The sequence below is a fragment of the Stegodyphus dumicola genome, chromosome 12, assembly GCF_044657685.1.
Source record: "Stegodyphus dumicola isolate Sdum_Otavi_A_Nest chromosome 12, ASM4465768v1".
NCBI lineage: Eukaryota > Metazoa > Arthropoda > Arachnida > Araneae > Eresidae > Stegodyphus > Stegodyphus dumicola.
The window spans coordinates 110,214,442-110,233,782 of NC_140779.1; the positions used below are offsets into that span (position 1 = coordinate 110,214,442).

At 32.8% G+C, this 19,341-nt stretch overlaps 1 protein-coding gene across 4 annotated transcripts in view; it reads right to left on the minus strand.

Moving 5' to 3' along the window:
* Positions 1 to 19,341, minus strand: part of smg (sterile alpha motif domain containing protein 4 smaug) — a 180,513-nt gene that overhangs the window by 35,488 nt on the left and 125,684 nt on the right. For 3 of the 4 annotated variants that reach the window (XM_035359917.2, XM_035359915.2, XM_035359916.2), the window contains exons 3-4: positions 9,127 to 9,705; positions 2,969 to 3,241 (exon numbers count right to left, since the gene is read on the minus strand). In XM_035359917.2, coding sequence (XP_035215808.1) covers positions 2,969 to 3,241; positions 9,127 to 9,705 — 852 coding nt within the window. The remainder of the gene's footprint in view (positions 1 to 2,968; positions 3,242 to 9,126; positions 9,706 to 19,341) is intronic. The other variant, XM_085806798.1, reaches the window with a different exon arrangement.

Sequence of the window (19,341 nt, forward strand, 5' to 3'; positions counted from 1 at the left end):
AGAAGTAAACTAACTATTGGCTATACTTTAACATTTCTGAAAATTTTTTTGGAATATTTTAGACACCACCAAGAGATGTTATGAAGAGTCATTTTTAGAATATGTACAAATTTATGGCAACATTGAGACAACATGCATAAAAACTTGCTGTGACAAAGAATCCACCAAAAATAACTGCAAAAACTGACAATGAAAACAACACGGAAAAAAGTAATGGCATGCCAAGATCAACTGAATCGGGAGGATGCACATTCTAAGAAAACACCTTGAAATAAAGGTGCTGATCAAACAAGCTACCAGCAATTTTAAAATTATCGAGAATTCAAAAAACTTAATATGAAAGACAGATGATAGTTATAAGAGATAAAACATCATCAACAATGTAATTATTTAAATCAATTACTTGAAAAATTTAAAACTGATATCACAATTTAAAAGACTCAAATTGCCATTGCTAAATTCAACTGCGTAACACACTCAAATGTGTTTAGATTGGAAGTGATTTTAATAAACAGCAGCAATTGTATACTACTAAGGGTTGAGCACCAATTTTATCATCAGACTGTATGCCTTACGTATCAATAACCATACAAAGAAATATTAACACTGCCACCATTAGCTTTTTATGCCCAAATGATACTAGTTTTTTAGGGGAGGAGGGGCAGTTTCAGATAGTATATGCTTTTCTCTGAAACCTATATTTTTTGTGAATAAGAAAAGGCAATCCATGATTTCAGTGAAAGTCTAATGTCAGTACTCCAGTAAATGCATTTATTTCTGAGAACAAATTCTTACGACCTTATACAGTTAATGAAAACTTATACAGTGAAGAACTGTTTCTCCATCAAATCCCATTTGCAACAAGGTTTGCCATATAGTTGTTCCAGAAAACAAACTGGAAGCCCCTGCGGTTCATTCTGAGAGTAAATAACTCAAGCAGCATGCAAAATGCCCCATTTTAACTTGCATAGCCAATGCTCGCCTCTTGCATCAGTATCTTAAGATACCTCACACTGGCCTACAGTAAGTCATCAGAAAGGTCCCATATTAATCTTTATATGGTACAAATGCTTCATGGACATGGTTCATTTCTTTTTCGAAGGCTCTCTACACAATGGCAACACTTCACAAAGGTGTCAATGATGTCATATTCCTGAGATGACAGGTCCTACAATAAGTCATAGAACTGCCTTTCATAAGACAAGAGACACTTTCTCATCTTCAAGTTGGAGGGTGTGCTTTTTGGCACACAGTAAGTATATCTTAAATGCAAGCTTCAGACATCTCAGATTTGCTGCACATGTGAGCAGTCTTTCAGCTTGGTGCTTTATGTCAGCTGCACGGTAAAATGAGTTTTTGAGAGAACTTTTAAAAACAGTACTGAAAAGTACCGAAAGTGTCTCATTATTTAGCCACTTTTGAGAAGTTTCGCAAAGGTAAAAAATAACGTTCGCTAGACACATTTGATCAAAGTTCTTGACCCATCTGTTGGTAGCTTGTTGGTTGTCCCTGACAAAGATACGGAGGCTTCTCGGTAGCTGGTATAGATCAGTATTGGTGCAATATTATTCAGGATGAAGCTAGCTCCTGCAGGAGCTTCTGCTCAGTTTCCCTCCTATCAAACAACATCTTTCTTAATCTTCTATAATTCTATAAGAGACCAAACTCGGGTAGAAGTTCTCGAATACGTTGGTTTTAGCATAACTCTTGCATAGTAACAGATTTACCCAGTGCTTTCACCAAACTGCTGGGTAGATGAAATTATCACATTGAGACAAATAAAAAGGAAAGTACTCAAGTCTCAACTCAAGACTATTATTCAAACTGAATAAGTAACCACTGATATACACTTGATGAAAAGGCTGGAACATTCTCTAATAAATTTAACATAAAGGAAATTTAAACAAAAGTTTATTTTTAGATCATTTGCCTTTGATGGCGTTTCGAACTCTGAACCTTGCAAATCTGATGTTTTATCCAATGAACCACGACGTGCTTTATCAAAAGCAGTAATTTTTACTACAATATTTTTAATTATTTCCCAAGCTGTAATGATTAGTGTCCTGTTTTCTCCTTAGCTAGATACAAGCATTGGTTCTGAACTCTGAATGTAATGACTAGACTTTGAACTGGAAGCAAAACCAGATTTAGACTTGATAAGCTATTTGAGATATGGGACTTTTATAAGTTTGTTATAATTTATTTTAATAATATTTATAATTTATTTTAATAATATTTATACTATATTTTAATTTTTTTTGGGGGGGGGGCTCTAAGCTATAGCTTACGTAGCTTATACATAAATCCAGCCTTTACTGAAGTAATGACTGCTGAAATGTTTCACTAATAAACACTGTATTGCTATCCACTGCCCAATGAACTTATGTCACATCGAAATTTATAAGAATTAAAACAGATTGGTGTATTGAAATGTATTGGCAGGTCATATAAAATGCTTTGGAAGCCACAAGCAGACCACAAGTCACTGCTATAGTTTTCAAAATGCTGCTGCCCCCCCCTTCCCGGCCTGGTAATGAATGATCATGCCATTTTTCAGTACCTTAAAGTATATTCTTATATCCATTATGCCACAGTTATTACACTGATAACCTACTATTTATTCACTGAATGTTTGTTCCTGACATCGCAGATAGGCAGTAATCTTAATACCAAACACCATGCAAAAAACCCACCTTCAGTTATCTATTAAAATTTCATAAATAATTTCTCTCCCTTTAATCTTAAAAGATAGTTAATCTTGAAAAATTAACTATCAAGAATATATGGAAAGAAACTTTTCATTCATCGAGTATCTAAACTTTTATATAATATCTTAAATCTCCTTTTAATATAAAACTAAAATATTTAATTATATTTAATTATCAAAATGAATTAAATTTGTACTTCAAAAATTAACACTGTTAATGGTAGATTATGTTCCCAAACTAAAAAATTTTCATTAACAAACCTTTCATTCCTGTTCCGTCTTGATTGAACACATCTTTTTCATCTTTTTGGCTCTCGCTACCACTACCAGAAGATGTAACACTACTTTGTGGTGACAGAGGAGCATGGTCAGTATGCATGTTAGATAGATTACTATGAGATATATTTTCCTGGTCTATATTATTATTAGATGATGTAGGTGAATGACAGTTCTGAGGGGCTAAACTTCCAGGTGGTGTAAGACTGCTGCTCCTTTTGACTCTCGAGTGTGGCATAGGCAAAGTTTGAGTACCATCTAAAATAAAATCAGAGTTAAATAGTTGACCAAAATACAGGCATTGCAAAAAGGTAAAACACTAAAAATTTTTACTATCCAAATTATAAATATGTAATAATCTTAATATACAAATACAAACATAAAACAGTTAAAGATTACTTTTTAGGTGTGCAGAACTAGGCTTTACTTTTTTATATATTCCCCCCCCTTTCCAAATTAATTTAATAAAACAACAATTAAGTTCTTAATGAACTGAATTATTTAAAGTACCAAGATTATCTACTTTACTGATCTTTCTTTTCCAGGAAAATTGAACACAGTTTTCTGTTCACCAATATTTTCTTATTTTATTCTTACTCCATCATATTTTATTCAGAAATTTCAAAGTAATCATTTGCTATGTCTGTGTGCATATATAAACTCAGATTTTCTGTCTTCGAAGAATTTAAATATCTGATGATATCAAGGATTGGGGATTACAAGTATTTTTGCAATGGAATTTAAAGAATTTCCTAATTTGAGTTAAAATTCACACTTTAGTTTTATCACAAGATCATCTGTTACCGTTTTTATTTTTAAAGAAATTACTGGCATTTTAAAACAAAATTTTCAAAAAAATGTACTACTTAATAAAATTCAAAACTATTCTAACTGGACACTGCATGGAATTACCAGTACTTGAAGAGAAAGCAGTTTTATCAGGTTAAACTTATACACACATTTCATTTTATTTTTTATGTATTCTTGAACTGTTCATTTCATATTCATTGTACAATTTATGTGCTACTTCATTTTCGGAACTCAGAGTGGGTCACTTAAAATTATGAAGTCGGTCTCTCGGTGACCTGTAGGTGGTAGGTTGCCACGGCCTGTAGTAATGAATTTGAAATTTTTTCCCATTAATTTCTAGCACTTTATTAAGATGGCATTAAAGTTTCATAACTTTCTGATGAATTCTCACAGCTGTGATGAATGCAGAGCAGATGAACTAATTATAAACACTGTTTATTTCCAGAAGTGCATTTTGTGGTATTACTTTTTTGTGATTCTATAAAACTTTTAATGTTTTTGTCGACTGGTCATTCAAATCTGAAATTTAAAATAAACTTTTTTGAGCTGAGACTAATGCTATGACTGCCGACCAGTGATTAATATCTGTAGCTGGTTCTAACTTAGAATGCAGATCTGTGGTTTTTGGCAAAGAAATAGTTTTAGGTAATATTAACCTAAAACTTTTCCTCTGCCAAAAACTATTCCTCTGCTTTGGCTGATCATACTGCGATTTCTACAGGCAACTCAAATGTAGCAAAATTTGCTCATCCCGCAGGCATGCTTTTCTTCCTTTATTGAGAAGCGGATGATTTAGTCTTTTTTTTCCCGTTTAACCATTGAAATAAATTATATACAGTATTAGGTGTTTAGTTTACGTTTTGGCCAAAAGATATTGTTTGTTGTCCACTAAATTGCGGCATTTGAAGGTACATCGTATTAGCACTCAAACTTCACTTTTTTCTTACAGAAATGGCTGCTAGAAAACGTTCACCGATTATCTTAATTATCTAATTAAATTATTGAATTATTAATTAGATTGATTATTAGCACTCAAAACTTCCACTTTTTGCCATTTTTTTCTTACAGAAATGACTGCTAGAAAACATTCAGCAATTATCTTGATTATTTAATTAAATTATTGAATTATTAGATTAATAATTAGATTGATTATTAATTAAATTTATTGAATCTGGTGTAAAGATTGTGAAGTTGGACTTTGCCTTCAACCCTGTTTTGAACTCTATCATGCTAAACTGCATTTCTATTTTCCATTCAGCTCTTTATATTTTCTTAAATTTTATACATTTTACTTTTTTATATTATGCAATAAATAGAAATTAACTGTAATTTATTTAAAAAAAGATTTTTTGGGTGATAACATCTGAAATTGGTTTTTCTGGCGATTTAGTTTCTCATGATAAAAATCTATATAAAAAATATTTTCTAGAAAGAAAAAGTGCATTTTTCAATTCTTTTTTTTTTTTTTTTTTAAGAACAGGAACCTATATATATAGATTTAAAATCTGTAAAAAAACACAATTTTGGAAGCGAATTTGGTCCACAAATTAAGCAGTCAGAGGGTTAATACTACCTAAAACTATTCCTCTGCCAAAAACGACAGATCTGCATTCTAAGTTAGAACCAGCTACAGATATTAATCACTGGTTGGCAGTCATAGCATTAAATTAGTCTCAGCTCAAAAAAATTTATTTTAAATTTCAGATTTGAATGACCAGTGGAGAAAACATTCAAGTTTTATAGAATCACAAAAAAGTAATACCACAAAATGCACTTCTGGAAATAAACAGTGTTTATAATTAGTTCATCTGCTCTGCATTCATCACAGCTGTGAGAATTTATCAGAAAGTTATGGAACCTTAACGCCATCTTAATAAAATGCTAGAAATTAATGGGAAAAAATTTCAGAATTCATTACTACAGGCCGTGGCAACCTACCACCCACAGGTCACCGAGAGACCGACTTCATAATTTTAAGTGACCCACTCTGAGTTCCGAAAATGAAGTAGCACATAAATTGTACAATGAATATGAAATGAACAGTTCAAGAATACATAAAAAATAAAATGAAATGTGTGTATTTAATTATGGCAAAGCACACTAGGGCCATCTGCCTAAGGGGAAGGATGCCTTCGTGGAGGACTTTCTAAGGGAAACTGGCTCATATACACGTTACACATGGGGAAAACCACGAAAACACCCATACAGCCAGCCCGTTCACGGGATTTGAACCTCGGACCGAACTACCAGTGTTCAGCGACTTTACCGCTCGGCTGCTGGTGGGCATAAAATGAAATGAAAATATTTTCGATTACAGTGTCGAAGTAACGAACATTCATTTTTACAAATCTTAACAATTTCAAGGAGAATGTATAACCAATCTGAAATCAATAATTCCAAAAACTGGTTTTGTCATTTTTCTACATCTGGTTCAATTTATAAATGCAAACGTACTCTTGCAATGAACTCTGTAATAATGTTTTCATATATGAATTTTTTTTAAAAACAGGAGGCAGCTCAACTACCAAAAGTTCAGATGCTTGTATTCGTCTTAAGACGACTTAAGATGTATTTACCTAGTTGCTTGTATTTGTCTAAAATGACATCACAAGTCCATCATCAGCGAAGACTTGATAGCCACCACTATAAGCTACCAAATGAAATCTTAAAATAGTGTGTCCAACAGTTGTAGAGTTTATGCCTCGAAATGTCACACATACAAAGACAGGCTTTCTTTTCCAACTTGGCCCTGACGTTATGTTGTCACAAAAGACAATCTTTATAAAATTCTGAAAAACAAAGCTTACAAAAATTCAGGTCAAACAATCAGGTAGACCAAACATTAGAGAAAAAATGACTGTTAACATGGCATTTTCCATCTGAAAAACGACTTCCGAGTAGCTGTGTAACATGACTGATTATGTGCAAAAAGATTTGTTCCAAACAATGTGGGCATGTTAAAACATACCCACGTTGTTTGGAATTCTGCAATACTGATGCATATCCCTGCCTGACAGTACAGTATGTCACAGTAGCTATGGGAGTGAGCTCTTAAAGTAGGACCCAAAAATGAATGACAGATAATTTGCATCATACTGTTACTTTAGATTAGTATTAAGGAAAGAAAGGAAATCATCTGAAGTTCAAATGTCATACTTATGTATGTTAATTGCTTCCATTCGAAGGAAAACATGCCTTAATCATCTTTTCTCTACTTAAGGAAAAAAATTGCTAATGAGCAGATTAGTAGTTTTATATTTATTTCCAAAATGCCCCACAATCAAGTTCTGCAGATTTTAATTCTGTCATTATTTTATTGGTTAATAAAATTTTCCCTTATTCTTCAGTGCATTAAAAGCTGCTAGAACAAGTAACACACTATAAATATGTAAGAAAAATAATGACTATGTAAAAGATTAAACTAGCAGCATAAATTAATTTTCCTTCTCTATTCTAAAAATGGTAATCTCTGCGCTGCATTTCAAGATTAATCCATGTCATATGACTTACACAATTCTGATAATGTAAATGGAACTAAAACTCAAACAGCCAATGGTAATTTTACAGCAGTATTAATTATCCAATCAAAATTCATTGAGAACAACAAATTAATGCATTCTGAATTAAAATTTCACCCTAAACATGATGCACTTATATAGTACTTTGGCCTAGTTGGACTGCAGTCTGTCTGCTCCTTTGTTCTTATAACAAATTTATCAAAAATGTAAACTTTTGGAATAGACATAAATAATGTGCCAACTTGTTTATTGCTGTAACATGTTTGCTGAAATAAAAGTTGAATTAAATCTATCTCAACTCCCAAATTTCTTATTCACTGCGGATTGGAGTTTCAACATCTCCAAACATCAAAATTCTCGCTGTTCATTACAGATTCAACCACCTGCATTCTGCTACATATATATAATGTTTTATTTCTTTTTCCAAGTGTTTCAAAAGCATGTACGGAAAATTCTGGATACATTCGAGATTTGATTTTTTGGTTTTAAGCGAATTTTAATGTCTTAAATGAAAATTTAATTGAACCTTTTTTGGTTTTTGATCTGGAATGAACCAGAAAGACGAAACATGTTTCCGAAACATATTAATAGATATGTATGAAGAATTATTTTAATTTTGATATGTTTAGATACAGTGCTAAACCTCTTATCCACAGCTGCAATTATTAACATTGTTGAACTGTCTTGCTTTGATTCCAATTTAATTTTAACTTAAGATGCTATTTCCGAATACATGTTTTGCTCCTCTGAATCACTTGAAACTCAAAACCACTTTAGTATCAAAGCTTCACTTCAAAACATTCTAGTCAACTTTACACTTTAAAATAATGCATATATTAAGTCAGTGATTCCTGAGTTTTAGCTCCATGACCCACGAAAAGACTATGAAAATGTAATAATTGCAAATATATAAAAACTTCAAACTTTGTTTTGTTACACAATTTGAATTTTTTCAAATATTTACTTTCTATGTCTTACCAAAAACAATCAATACCCACACTCAAAGGACTACCGTACTTCATCACTAACATATTTACTGTCAATCACACATTAGAGAGTGGTGTGGTATTATTCACAAGCTAATGATGCATCAGTAATGCATTAGTAAGATATATTATTTTCATGTTAGTCAGCATTGCATAGGTGCATGTACGTGTATAAACAGAATAGTACATTCAGTAAATTCAATTGTTTTAGTTTTGAGGTTTTACATTTTCCACATAAAATTTGTTCAAAATTTTCCCACGATATGAATGATTTAAATGACCAATGCCTTCTTGTTTAACTCAGCAAGATAGTACAAAAGGCTTAAAAAGGTAAAGAATTTATGCAATATTTACAAGACAATTTATCAGATATGTGTATGAGTAAATTCAATTCAGATGAAGAATACATCTCCAGGGCAGATGATTCTGAATAATCAGTATGAAATAAGCAAAAAATAATGCAGAAATTTCAGTATAACAAAGTCTTATCCTAAAAAATGTAATTTGGAAAGATAGTCTACACTGATGAAGATTTTACCCTTGACTTAGAGTGGCTTCTGGTAAAGCTTCTTATACTTACCTGGTAGCAAATGAGTGTTAACAGTTGTAAAATCATTTGCTCAACTTTTTATTAAAATTAAATTTAAATAATTTTGCCTCTCACTATAAAAAAGATTACAGCAATTTCAAAAGGATAGTTGCAATTCTAATTGTTCCTGAATGATCAACAACATAACAATACAATCTAAAAACATTTAGGATAAATTTCTAATTTTTTTCCATTTCAATTTCATTTAAGTTATAAATTTTTAAACAGCATAAAAATTACCAGGATGAGATGAAATCCCACTTGATGGTGCAGAATTCATACCATGTAAAGACATGTGCTGACTACCAACACCAGGAGGTAAACTGTTGCTTCCCAAACTATTCAGAACTGAAAATCCATTCATTTCTGCAGGGGAATTACCATTGATACCCACCAGGGCTCCAGGCCTCCATAAGTCCAAACGAGGTATCACATTCCCATATTGGCAGTTACCAAAACTCTCCAAGGATGGAGTTTGAAAAGGTCCATTCGTAGGATTAATCACAATACCATTACTATAATCAGAAACAGGAGGATAAACAGGATAGTTATGGATTCGGTCTTCTAACTGACGTAGCCACTGTGTCAAGGTACAGCGATCTTCATTAGATATGGCCGGATGAATAAGGGAGTACGACAAGAGTTGCCGACTTTCTTCAATATGAACACTGTGTCGAATCGAATGTGCTAAAATTTTTGGGATGAGAGCAAGATATTGTGCCTTTGCATCATCATTTCCAGGCCGAAGCAATGGCAAATGTGAAAGAAGTTGGCTAACTGCAGTTTCTTTACTTTCTGCACTCAGACTGCTGATGAATGCTGCAATATAAAATTTAAATTAAAATAAAGATGGAACATAAAAATTTAATGTTACTAGGTTTTATTATCTACATTAAAATTAATTTAATATTAAAAATATCAGGAAAAAATAATGTATGAAATAGGATGAGAGGAGAAAATTAACATTTAAAAGACAGTTTAGTTAAAATGAAGCATTCGAGGACTATCTGCTTTAAAAGCAATGCCTTTATGTTCATCTTTGCAGAAAATTAGCTTTTATTCATATCAAACATGGAAAACCACCAACTTCAAATATTTAATCCATTTTGCAAGAATTAGACCTGGAAAGGAATTACCAATGTCTTGATTTTATTCCTCTCAGCAACAAACTAAATAAATTTTAAAGTTATATTCAGCTATAAAACAATTTTATAAATGTTTCTAATTTGAAGAAGCATATTACATAGTTCTGAATGAGATTTATTCCACATACTACTCGCAATGACAAAAATAAACAATTCAAAAACACAAGAATATTAAATGGACAAAATCAGTATAGGATGAAGCCACCAAGCGCTACAGTAACAGCTCAAAATTGAATTGAATTAACAGGTTTTGAATGCATACCTGAGGAACAGCATTCCATAATATTTTATTAAAGGCTGAAAGTCATTCATGTTAGCTACAAAATCAATGTCACAAGTAACTTCTCTAAAATTAAAATCCTAGACATATTCAGTAGTTAACATATCTGGTGAATGGAAAGGCCAAAAAAGTAACGATATCAGACATATTAAGCAGTAGTCAAAAATTTCTAGCAATAGGTAGATAAACACTGTTCGGTTAAAACAACATCTTCAGGAAGGCATTGAATGAAGGGCAAGACTTTCGGCTTTACAACCTCTCTGATGAAGCAACTGTTAATCAGAATACATTCAATTCTTAGCAAACAAGACAGCCCATCATACCCAATGGCATCCTAAGTCATCAACGCTTGGTGATAGTATAGTACAAAACTGGATAATAAACTTCAGAAAATGGCAAACACCTCTATAGTACCTAATGTACAGGGAGTCATAAATTTACTCACTATATGAACCTCTAGCAGGTTAAAGCCAATTATTATTTAAATGTATTTGCTTGAGCCTGATGATTTAAAACAATAGAGCTCTCACGGTTACTGTGAAAAAAAATTTCGAAAAGCAACAACCACTTTTTTCCTGGCCAAATTGATCAGCACATTAAAAAAATTTAAAAAGTTATATTTGCACTGTAAAGGACCATTGACAACACAAGACAGAAGGGGAAAAACTTACTTGGAACTATAAATTTTCAATGTGCCCACCTGTACAGATGATAACGTACAAGGTGCAACAAATAAAAAAAAACGAGACGCCCAATAAATCATTGTAATTTCAGAATTAGTTTCATGTGACACTATCACCTTCAAATTAATCTCCTTTGACATTCACACACTTCTGCATTTGGTGCTGCCATTGCTGGTAACAGTTCTAGAAAGAAATTTTTGGAAGACCCTTAAGGAGATTCTCTGTTTTTGTCTGAACCTCTTCAACTGAAGTAAAATGGCTTTCATTTAAGAAAGATTTAACTTTTTTTATTTCCTAAAGTCGCATGGAGACAAATCAGGTGAATAAGAGGATGCCCCATCACAGTAATGTTTTTGCTGGTCAGAAACTGCTCGACAGATAAGGCCACGTGAGTGGGTGCATTATCCTGGTGCAACGGCCATCCATTGCTCCACAACTGTGGACTTTTCTCCCTAATTTTTTAATGAAGTCTTTTTAGTACTTCAATGTAGTAGTGTTGATTAACAGTTTGACCACTGGGAACCCATTCAACCATATGCCCAGCACCCAAGGGGGCGTCCAGCTCATTCATCCTCTTCCACACTGTCCCTCCACCCCTGAAAACCACCCACGGCATTCAAACACATGCGAATGAGACAAGGTTTCATCTCCATAAGCCTTTGTTAACATTTGAAATGTTTCCTCCGTGGCTGATTTCTTAAGTTTCACAAGACACTTTATGTTGATTTGCTGTTCAGTTTTTATATTAAACATTTTTTTCGGAAGAATGCAGTTGCACATGTTCATTCAACGACACAGTATTCCCAACTGGTACAATCGGCTAAGTCGAAACTGGCTGCATGGATAGAGGAGGTGTGTGGGATGATGCCACCAAAACAGTTGTTGTCAACTCCACTCTTTTCAAGCTACACGCTTGGTCTTTTTTTTATGTGTGTCACACCTCTTATTCTACACAGGAGACTATTGATAGCAACAATGAATGTAACGTCTCAGAAGGAATCTATATAACTTTACATTTTATGAGACCTACAATTCTGAAAAATCTTGTGGATTTGATATGTACACCTCAGATTTCAGATACTCCAGAGCCAGAAATCCAATGAAGTGAGATTCAGAGATCATTGTGGCCATAAAACTGTAAAGTTTGGAAGAACTTGACCTTGTAATTCCAAGAAAAGCCTTTTCCCATATTCTCTCTTGTACTGTCAATGGTCCTTTATAATATTCTTCATACCAAATGTTTTAAACTGGCAATTTTCATCATCAGCATATTGTTCCAATGTCAGTTTTTCAATGTGCTGATAAATTCTTGCAGGAAAAAAGTAGGTATTGCTATTTGAAAATTTCAAAGCTGTTTTCTCTGCAACCGTAATTATGATAGTTCTATTTTAAATCATCTCAACTGGTTGAGCGGATAACCACTAAGAATACATATATGGGAGAAGTTTTTTGATGATCATTCTGTATATTGAACCATCATTACACTTCAGAATGAAACAAGATTTATTGAGAAATCTCATTCATTGCCTACCAGCATCCGAGTGATTATGTTGATGGGCCCGCCATAGCCAAAGATTTTGTGTCAGGAAAATGATATACAAAAAAATAAATGCACACCATACACAGTGTAGCAGATGCTAGCAAAACTGAAGATGACACAATGGCATACAGAAAGCAGTGCTCCAGTGTTGTGCCAACTGTTGAGATAAAGCTGCATGGCCATTTACTTTCAAACAGATAAATATTGATGTAACAGTCTATTGCTAGGTTTCTGACTTATCTGGTACTCTTGAGCTCACTGCTTCCATAAACAGATCACTGGCAATAGAATATGACATTAAGATTATATGAGCTGCTATATTTCAAGACAGAAAAATCCTTCTCACAAGCCAAGTATCTCCCTCTGTTCAAATAATGCAACTTAATTGTATCAGGCCCCTTTGCCATCTATGAAATACAGTGACTTCTCATGAAATGATTACTGCTGGCAGATAACTTTTTTTCCCATTTTTTTTTACATCAACCACTTTTAAAGAAATTGTTTTCTTGATGGACCTGCTTACATTGTTCTCCATAATTATACAGTAAACAGTAATCGTAATATAATATTTTACAGAAATAATTTAAAAACAATAATTAGATTAAAAATATGAGCAAAAGTTCAGAAAAAATCATTTATTAGATTTATGCTCACTTTAATTTTACAAGTACAAAAGTTTTTAGAAACAAAACCACTAGCTCCAACTGCAGAAAATGTGAATTTTAATGATAGCTGCACTTGATATATTACAAGCCAACCATGATTACATGTTTAATACTTCAAGTAAGACTATAAAAAACATGGGACAAATCAAAATTACACATACAGCCAAGCTAGTACCACCATTAGATAAAAAGCCAGGGACAAAATTACCAGAGCCTTGCTGCTTCAGGCATCAAGCAACTGGTTTAAAAAGCAAGTTTTGGAGGCTTAATTTAAAACACAGAAAGCCCAAATCTGAATAGAAGTCATCGATCCTAGTAAAATTTTTAGGATAACTTCAAAATTCATCTTAAGCTTAACAATTTTAATTTTAAAGCTCCTATTAAGTCCAATATATTTTTTAATAAAATCAAGTCTAAATACATTTTTAAAATTACACTAATCAAAATATTGGTTATAAAATCAAGTATTTAATATTTCTTTTAATAGATTGGTTTTCCTTGACTGGCAGATAATGAAGGGGAAAAGTTAGAAGTAACAGAAGATAAAAATTAAAAGTTTAGTTTAAAAAATTCCCTTTAAAATTGAAAAGATATAAAAATTTTATTTTTTAGAAAGCAAATTATAACTTACATTTTATTACAATTACTTTTCTACACACCTATTCTGTTTTAATATTTGTGTTTTAGAGGAACTAAGATTAAATTTGACCTTCACAGACAAACTTCAACCTTAAATGGGTATTACTTTATAAAAAATGGATTTGCATTTTAATATATCACTTTAATTGATTAATAATGCCCACTTTTAAATATAGGTAGCACATTTCCCATATTTTTCAATATTAAAAACAGAATAATTTACATTTTCAAACTGACCTATGCCAGATTCCAAATATATATAACCATTTTATGAAATTAATTTTTAGCTCCTTCAAGTTATAACAAGATAGAGAATATCATTTGGCCTAATTTTGACTATCTACAGTTTTAGAATATTTTATATGATGAAAATTAAAAATTCTAAGGCTGAAAATTTATCAACTAGTTTATTCAAATTTAAGTTAGCCCACTTCCAGAATGACAGCTCAGACAATTCAGACAGTTTTCTACATGTCAAACATTCCATGTCGTAAACTGTAGCAAGAGTTTTGCTGTAAAATTCAACAGATTTGAAGTTAATGCAACTCATATTAGAAACAAATTTTATTACTTTTAGAGCAAAAGCCTTTTTGTTGATATTAAATTTAAGAAATTCTCCGAGAATAATGAAATCATACTTGAGAAAAGTGGTAGGATCGCATTATTAAATGGGTGTAATGAACTTTAATTCAATTAAACATCTTAAACTATGATAGGTAAATAAAAGTGAAATGCAACATCCCATACTCAAAGTATGCACGAAAACTATTTCACTTTTTACAGTTTGTTTACAAGTTGCTGTCTAATTAAAATCAATAAAACTGACTAGTCAATAGAATGAAAACAACGCAAGTGTAACCAATGGCTTCAGAGTTCAATTACCGAAAAAGGTGAAAGGTATTTAGAGCAAGTAAACGTAACGGCGCACGAGAGAGAAACGAGGAAATCGAGTGCAGGAAAAGGTAACTAATGACAAACGTTCACTGTCCGTTATGTAGGTGCATGGCCGACCGCAAGGTACGAGAAGAGGTAGTAACCAAAATAGGTCATTACCCGAGGCAAAAGCAACATACAACTCTCTCTCTTCTACGAGTCTCACTAACCTATATTGTTCGAGACCAATTCTTCTCGCTATGCGCCGTTGGAGATCCCACTCCTTGTCCACAGACTATTGAAAGATTAGATGCTTATCACGGTTTAAAGCTATTCAAGAATAAACGATATTAAGGATAAGGAAGTTTTCAGTCTCTGCAAATAAAGTGATCTAAATGTTGTTTATGGTATTCATTTTAAAAGCGCTGAAAGGCTTACCAAAAATGTCACATGTACGCATCCAAGTATCAAAGTTTGATATGCCTATTTGATACACAAAAGTCCATACTAATTTTGAGTTTAGTTGAAAGAAAGGAGCAGGACCGAAATTATTCGAATCTGCGGTTATTGTTAGCATTCAGAACAACCAAAAAGTAAGCTTGTTTTTTCAAACTAAGGAAAACTTGTGAGAACTAGCAAATATGTTTACTCAAATTCTTTCGTTTTATCACGTATTTATTTGTCAAAGATGATCTTAAAATCAGCTGTTTCTTCAAAAGTAGTTTTACAAAGATTGGGGACGCTGTAGAGTATCATAATAACTGAAAGCTTGAAGTTCGATACATAATTTTTGTACGCATAACATACCTTTTAAAAGAATAGTTAATTTAAATTTCATGTCATTCATTTTGGAGTAATATTTTCGATAAATTCCACTTTTAAATGCATTTAAAACCAACACAAAAAACACTACACAGAAAGGGAAGCGATAGCAATACGAACTCTCGGGGAGAGGGACAATTCAAGAACTGATGTTGTAGGACAAATTTGTATACTTTCTCGTAAGCTAAGTTTAACCCGACACGATTCGGCTAAATTAACGGAGCTAAATTACTAAAGTCGAAATGTTGAAGTATTTTTCAAGCACTCGTTTTCTTCAATATAAAAACACCGAATTTCATTTGTATTATCAAAATAATTTTTAAACAAATAAATTTAAAAATAAAATTGAAAATTATTCGGAATTTCGATCAGTAATTAGTGATTACAAAAAATCAAGGTAACTTTTTCATCCGATTTGTCCTTTGACAGATGTCGCTAAATAACTCGTACATTACTCGGAAATTTTAAGACCTTTGAGGAAATTACTTTCTTCTAATGACAAAACGGCACGTCTTTCAGAAATGATATACTTTGTTGCAATCAAAGTCAAATGAAAAACACTTTTTGGAAGACTGGCTTAAAAACAGGAGAAATTCATTCAGACATTGATTTCCAATGGAATCTCATTTTTCATGTATGTGCGATAACACTTTTTTGAAAATTCAACGATATTTTTTTGCAAGAACTAAGCCTTTAATTTAAAAAATACTGACCGATATTTCACAAGTGTCGATGATAAGATATTGAAATTCATTCAACCTTATCCATCTCTAATGATTGCAAAATTCAGTATCTGTCTGGCAATAATTTGAAAGAGAAAAACAGATTGAATCTTCGACTATTGCAGAAATTTGCATTTTGCCAAATTACAGCTTTCCCTAATTTATTTAATTAGTTATGGCAAAATATGCGCGAATTATCGCTTAGAAAGAATGCTTTCTTAAAATATCTTTAAAGAGGCATTCATAAGACAAGTTCATTAAAACAACCCAGGAATCGCCCCGTCTGATAACAGGTAATCAAAATTCAAGGAATAGAAATTTCAGTCATAAGAGACCTCTCCTGTTAATTTGAGTTCAAACAGACATAAGTGTAAACTAGAACTATATGAATAAATTGCATTATTCAAAATATATTTCTTATTCAATATCTGTTTTTTGGCTATCGTAACACGTCACAAATTTTGTCATTTTTGGCGGCAGTAATTTTTTGGGGATAACGGAAGACGGATCGGAGTTTCGTATAAGACAATGCAGAAAATTGAATATTACAAATACAGGAAGAATACTATAGGAATTTTTACATCTTATAAATTCAATCCTTGCCTGAGATTAAATTTATAAGATGCAAAAATTGAGATTATTTAAGCAACCTGATCTATAGAAACATAGGCGCTGGAAATTCCACTAATCTTTAAAAACTAGATCTGAATGACCGCAAATTGCAAAACAAGACTTAATTTTTTTTCGTTTATCTTAATAAAAATGACACTTTTAATTAGCGAAAGTCTTATTTACAGAAGTTCGCCTATAAATGAAACTAATTTTGCGCCAGCCACGCAAACGGTTTCTGCATTGCAATTGCGCCGTACCGAAAGAAAACAAGTGCATTTAATTGCTATAAACAGTGTTTCAAACAATTCAATATTTCGAAACAGATAAAAGCGCATTAACCTCTTATAATACTTCCACAGTGAAACAGACACAAATATAATACATAAATACAATCAATGTCAATTAAAAGTAAAATTAGTTCCGACTCAGATTTCATAATTCCGAGATATACGCGATCAGAAAGTGGGTGTTGGTTAACTAGATACTAAAGACGAAGGCGAATAGGAAGAGCTCCACCTACTCTGAAGGACAGCGAGTTAATTTCATCGCCTAGACCTTGACAATATAAACCCACATATCGTCTGCATGACAGAATAATTTGTATGCACGAAAATACCATTATGGTTTCAATAACAAGTTAAGAGCCTCCTTTCAAATAAAACCGAAAAGATTACTTCATTTTAGAAATGAATACAGAAAGTGAAATCTGCTCGGAATTATGTATTTTTATTATCTTGCAAATTTTCAAATCATGTCACATGCAATACATAAACAGCGATCCTATTTCGAATTGTCACAGACAAACTTGATGCAATGTTCTTAAATTCCAACACTGCCGACTCGCAGCAACAACAAATATACTTGATTTGTGGTATAATCTTTAAAAAATACGTTAAATGAAAACTTTACAAATACTACCAGCCGGGGCCGGAGGAGCGAGTGCGATCTGTACCGGGCGAGAGTATTTAGAGGCGGCAAAACTTTAGGAAGAAACTGAGAATTTAGAAGTTAAGAGATGGCACGAACGCAAAATGCCGAGCGCCCGTTCTGTTACCACCACAGATATGCTACATCAAGCAACCAAATACATTCATTTGAATCATTTTAAATTCTTTGCTCCATACTCCGCCAAGTATAAAATTGGATTTTGTAACAATTAAACCAAAATTTATGCCAATATGGGAAAAACGCTCATGTCCAAAATCACGGATTTCTCAGAAAATGAATAATAATCTTATAAATTTGTATGGAATGATTCGTATCATAATAAAAATACATGGGAGAAAAAATTAAGAGCATTGCATGAAATAAAACTTTAGCGTAAAACAATACAAATGATAATATGTTACAAGCTTGGTTTGACTTATTTAATTATGGCAAAGCATAAAAAGACCATCTGCCTAAAGAGAAGGATGCTTTCGAGTAGGACTTTCTACGGATAATTGGTTCACAGCAACGCGACACATGGAGAAAAATCACGAAAATACAATACCTATGCAACCAGTCTAGTTCCGAGATTTGAGTCGGATTACTAGTGTTCAGCGACTTTACCGCTTAGCTGCTGGTGGGCAGTATGTTACAAACAGTTTAAAGGGAAAAGAAAGAAAATAAAACAATAAAGTTAAGACTTATGAATTAATATGTAATGTGATCTAATTTGATTTGTACACACACATATCACAACATGTTTTCATGCTTCTATTCTGAATGTACGCGGATGACATTCTTATCGCGTCGGCAGAAACATATTTCAATTGCAACCAGTTTCAGAGAAAAAGTATTTTTATTCCACACTTTTATAAATTTTGTACTCGTGTCTCCTCTAGCAATGTGGTCTTCAGGACATTTACATCTCTAGATGGAGGATGTCTCCATGCAAATGATTTCAAAGCTAAGCTTCATTATGTTCGCTATCGGGTTAAGATTAGAAGATTTTGCTGGTCACTGATTTTGCTCAATATCTTCTTTCAAGGAATCTGTCAACGAGGTTTGCTTGATGTGGAAGAGCTTCACCCTTGATAAATAAAAAGTTACATCTATATGTACATCTGAAAGGACTTGCATAAGGTTTTGAAGACCCGACCTCTTGACTGGCCACAGATCCGCTATTAAAAACACGTAGGGGCGTATGGTCCATCGATCATTGTTTCTCTCCATCGCATCTACATTACCGATACGATCATGTTCCATAATATTCGAAGGAAGATTTCACATTTCTAGCTCTCTCCAGATGCAAGGACGTTTAGAATCGAATTCAAATTACGACTCATCAGTACAGACACCATCGGACCTTCGATGTTCACTCCAGTTCTTATGTTCTTTGCACCACTTAAAGCTATCCTCTGAGAAGACAGTGAAACATATCCTTGATTTTCTAGCATAAACGCCTTTTGAAAGCATTCTACACACAATTTGCCGCGATAACAACAGTTCCATTGGTGGTTACAAACTTAATTGCCGAGCAGTAGACTTCC